The sequence below is a fragment of the Apaloderma vittatum genome, unplaced genomic scaffold, assembly GCF_000703405.1.
Source record: "Apaloderma vittatum isolate BGI_N311 unplaced genomic scaffold, ASM70340v1 scaffold14638, whole genome shotgun sequence".
In the NCBI taxonomy this organism is placed as follows: Eukaryota; Metazoa; Chordata; class Aves; order Trogoniformes; family Trogonidae; genus Apaloderma; species Apaloderma vittatum.
The window spans coordinates 85,985-90,393 of record NW_009730345.1 but is presented as its reverse complement, the minus strand read 5'-3'; the positions used below and the strand labels follow the sequence as shown (position 1 = coordinate 90,393).

The window sequence follows — 4,409 nt, the reverse complement described above, 5'->3', positions numbered from 1 at the left end:
TGGGTCCCTGGTGGCGACAGCAACAAAAGCCCCCCTATACCTCGCTGTCTGATGCTGGTGGGTGGGCTTCCAGCTTGGCTGCACCGTGTGGGTAGCAAATCGTGCTGGGCAGGAAAAAGGGACCAGCTGGACTCGGATCAAACTATTGCAATTCAGTGAAAAATGCGGGACTCCAGAGAGAGAAGCATCTGATGTGCAGCTAGACCTCTGGGGCTCCGTACCGCAGGCTCTTGACAGTTGGAGTGCGGGTGTCCACTTTCCTTGGGTTCACTTTCCTCTTGCAATAGAGGCTTTTTAACAGTAGATGTCACGTTTGCCCAACGCAACAGCAGATTGTACCAACAGGCGAGCCCTTTGGTGCAACAGTGGAACACGCTCCATCGCAGGAGATGCTGTCACCTGTTTGTGCTCACAAAGTGGAAAAGGTTGGAAACGGTGAAGAAATAGATTTTAAGGTGGCAGAAAATTTGGAATATCTTGTCAACCCTTACCCTTATTTCATCCAGCCTTACTGGCTAACTTGGCAGGGTTTTGGCAATACCTATGAATGACTTTTTTGGTCCAAATTGGAGTTTTAGGGATTTGATGATGTTATAGGTGATATTATTTTAGGCTATTGTCATGCGTTTCATGTGCAGACAATGATCTTTAAAAACAACTTCCTCCAGTCTAGAGACAATACTTTTAATACAGAAATCTTCGTAAATACATTAATTATGTAAATACATTAATTATACTTCGTAAAAAATAAGCTCTGAATCTTTATACCGTAGTCAGATACACACAGAATAAAATCCATTTCTGACTCAGATAAGGAAGCAGTTATTTGAAGTGGAAGAAAGCGAGGCTCTTCCAATAAAACCTCACCTGAAACAAATAAACCACCTCACTCCTCAAACTGAAGACTGCAATTTCATCCCGTCTGTGTTTTGCAGGGGATATAGTACTTGACTGGCAACTTCAAAGCAAGTCCAGCACAAAAGAAGAAATTTTTACGTTTGTTGCTGTATCAGAGCGGGCAGCTGCAGTCACTAAAGAGCAAGGCTCTGCATTTGAAAAGTAACTGTACAGTCGTGTGTTCAGTATCTGAACAAGGTAACGTGGAGCAGGATTTCAGCAGGTGTGAGCTGGTTCATGAGCTTGACTAGAAGGTCTCAGGCTCTCTGAGGATCGGGCTTTCTTAAAAGCCCAAAGAGGCCCCGGTCAGAACGGAGAACAGGAGAGAGTCAGCACTCAAAGCGCTCGCCGAGACCCCAGGGCTTGGCATGGGGGTTTGGCAGCCCTGGGGTCTTCTCTAGCCCAAGGGCTGGAAACTGCCTTCCTGAACCACAGCGTAATCGATTTGGACCCGCGTCCTGATTTTGATCCTGATCCAAACTCAAATCGAGTTCAAACTGGAACTTCTATAAAATCTTTAGTACTTGACGTCCGCAGCATTTTTATTTTCTTTCTTTTTTTTCTTTTTTTTTTCCCCCCCCCGGTGAAATTTTTGTTCCTTCAGAAACACTTCTATGCGTTTTAACTTGAAAATATTGATGCCAACCACATGAATATCATCAGTGCCAATGGTAACAATAGCAGCGGTGCCAGCACCCTCACAGTATTATTAACAGCAACACCAACAGCGCCGAGTAGATCTATGCCAATAGTGTCAACAGCGCTGATGCCAGCGGGCCAGGACGAATGAAGAGCCCCTCAGTAACAAATCAGCGTGTGAAGCCTCGTGCTGTCCCACAATAACAACCCCCCGAGCCCAGCCTAGGTCTCGTTAGCAACTTTAATTGCAAGGGCAATTAAATGAAAACACCCACACCCAGGTGTGTATATCCTGGAAGGGAGAAATACTCGGATATTTCTGGAGTGGAGGGGCAAGTGAAACAAACGATTAAGGATTTTGTCGACTGTGCTTTCCTCGGTTTTTCCGCGCGGGTGCACAATAACAACCCCCCGAGCCCAGCCTAGGTCTCGTTAGCAACTTTAATTGCAAGGGCAATTAAATGAAAACACCCACACCCAGGTGTGTATATCCTGGAAGGGAGAAATACTCGGATATTTCTGGAGTGGAGGGGCAAGTGAAACAAACGATTAAGGATTTTGTCGACTGTGCTTTCCTCGGTTTTTCCGCGCGGGTGCGGTGGTGGCAGCTGCAGCTCTTTTTAAACTGGCACAGCCCGAGCTCTGCGAGCGCTCGCAAGCGGTTTGACTCCTGCGCGCTTTGCTGTTGAGTGTGTCTCCAGTTCTACCTACTCAACAGAGGAATTTTGTTTAACAGGTAATCTTAAGGATTAAGGAGAGAATCCGATCCAAAAAGATCTTTCCGCAATCAATGCATTTCCAGAGTGTAGTCATATTATTCCAAGGCTAGTTCAGGTCTTGAGGACACCGACTTTCCTCCGAAGGGGAGGCACGATTTTTCTTTTTCCAAAACTTGCAACTTGCACATGAAGTAGAAGGTCTGGTCCATTGCTGAGGAGGTGGCTGGCAAAGATCCAGAAACGTGGTAAAAACTTTACAATTTGCGAACATTTAGTAGCTGTGCTTTCTCTGACCTTCTCAGTCTGCACCCAGAAAACAGGTTAGACGCAGAGCATCCCACTGCAGCCACGTCTTGCCATGGTGGCCTAGGAGTTAGGATGTATTAAGCAGCTTTCATAACTTACTCATGGTGTACACCTCAGTGCAAGTAGCGATTCTGCTTTGTTTCCTTTTGGAGCAGTAGATTGCTGTCATCGCCACCACAAAGTTCCTTTTTCTTTCAAAGCAGCTCTCAGTCACTGTTTGTGGGGTTTTTTTAAGAGAACAGGAAGACTATCACGGTTGCCTTTGCCAAATGTGGGGGGATCAAGGGACAAACAAATTGCCCCTGCAAATTTCAGGTATCTCAATCAGCCCTGCTTCAGAAGCTTCATACTCTGGGATTAATCGGAGGTTTTAAAGCCTACATGAAAAAGAAAGAGTTAAACAAATCACAGTGTGCCTGCTGCATTTTAAACAAATTAGATTCTGGAAGAACTGCCATTCACATTTGAATTCAGGTTACCTGTGGTGGTGGTGGAGGTTTGCCTTTGGCAACTGGGAGATGAGGAGGTTTTCTCTCTGGTGCCTATAACAAAAATGTGGTTACATGTCATGAGGGTTTCCTATGTGAGCAGCTTCAGAACCTATGCAGACCTCAGGGATTTTTTTAATGTATTTCTTTTAAACCATAGCCAGAAACTGAAAATACTGATTGGCGTTGGGTAGTCATTTGTAACCCAGACTGAAGACGTGAAAAGTTGCAGGGTTTTACTTACAAAAATCTCTTCTGTGTGAGAAGAGGCTGGTTTGGTAGAAGGAACTGGAGGTGGGGGACCTTTTGGCCTTGTGGCAGGATGTAAGAGAAGAGAATATAAACCACGCTGACCCTACGCACACACTGTGTGTGCACCCGCCTGCGTGTTCCCGTGGGTGTAAAAGGATGCACTGATTTCAGAAGCTGCGATGCTTTATGCTCCCTGGCCCTGAGAAAACCTGCAGGGGCTTGTCTGGAGTGCAGTGATTTCCCCAGCCATGGGCATCGGGTTGTTACTGCAGGTCTGCCCCGTGGTGTGAACTGTATGTGCTGTCCTCCCTGAAGCCAGCAGGAAATTCCCTAGAAGTACTTACGCTCTGGAGCCGCGGTTTGTTCTCCTGTGGTGGGGGTACAGGAAGGAGAAGTTTCTTGTCGTTCATCTGAAAATAGGAAACAGTTAAATTGGACGGAGCCCGTATCTCGTGCGTTCCCTTTGCCCGCCCCTTTGCTGCAGACAGATTACTCAGGGACTTCGAGCCGCCTGCTTTCCCCACTCCCTCCCCGTGCTGGGATTCACAGCACTGTGCTCTCAGCCCCAGCCAGATGTTTGGAAACCCTCGTGGAAGTGTAGTGCCCGTTGGCTAATGACGTTTGACGGTTTGAGCCCTCAGTTACAGTCCCAGGCAGACTAGAGCTGGCCCAGCACCTCCCCGCTCTTACCTTCTGGGCAGGTCCCACCAGGACAGGGTGTTCTCTGTGTCTTTGTTCTTGATCCACAAAGACTTGGTTTGTGGCTCCAGGTCCCTTTCTGATCTGGCAGCTGTGCAAATATTAAATATAACTGTAAATCTTACCGTGACTGACATCGCTTGGCTCTAGGGGTTTTTTTCTCTGGAGGGGTAAGCTTTTTACCTCTTCTTGAATACTCGGAAGCGGATAAGTAACACGGCTGCAGTTGCTGTGACAGCGAGGACGAGCAGCACGCCGGCAACAATAGCAAAGCCTGTGAGAGAGAGAGAACACAAGCTGCAATTTCTTAAAAGATCCACTATTACTAAGCAGTTTTCAATCACAACCATGGGCAAAGTAGTTCTTTTCATAAAGTCTAGACCCTATTAGTCCTTGGTGTTGCTCAAGC

General features: G+C 46.8%; 1 protein-coding gene across 1 annotated transcript in view; it reads right to left on the bottom strand.

Moving 5' to 3' along the window:
- Window positions 1–2,905: 2,905 nt before the first annotated feature.
- Window positions 2,906–4,409, bottom strand: part of ADAM28 (ADAM metallopeptidase domain 28) — an 18,000-nt gene continuing 16,496 nt past the window's right edge. The window contains exons 19-24 of the mRNA XM_009874775.1: window positions 4,184–4,274; window positions 3,992–4,091; window positions 3,646–3,711; window positions 3,294–3,398; window positions 3,041–3,103; window positions 2,906–2,938 (exon numbers count right to left, since the gene is read on the bottom strand). Of these exons, the coding sequence (XP_009873077.1) occupies window positions 2,906–2,938; window positions 3,041–3,103; window positions 3,294–3,398; window positions 3,646–3,711; window positions 3,992–4,091; window positions 4,184–4,274 (458 nt within the window). The remainder of the gene's footprint in view (window positions 2,939–3,040; window positions 3,104–3,293; window positions 3,399–3,645; window positions 3,712–3,991; window positions 4,092–4,183; window positions 4,275–4,409) is intronic.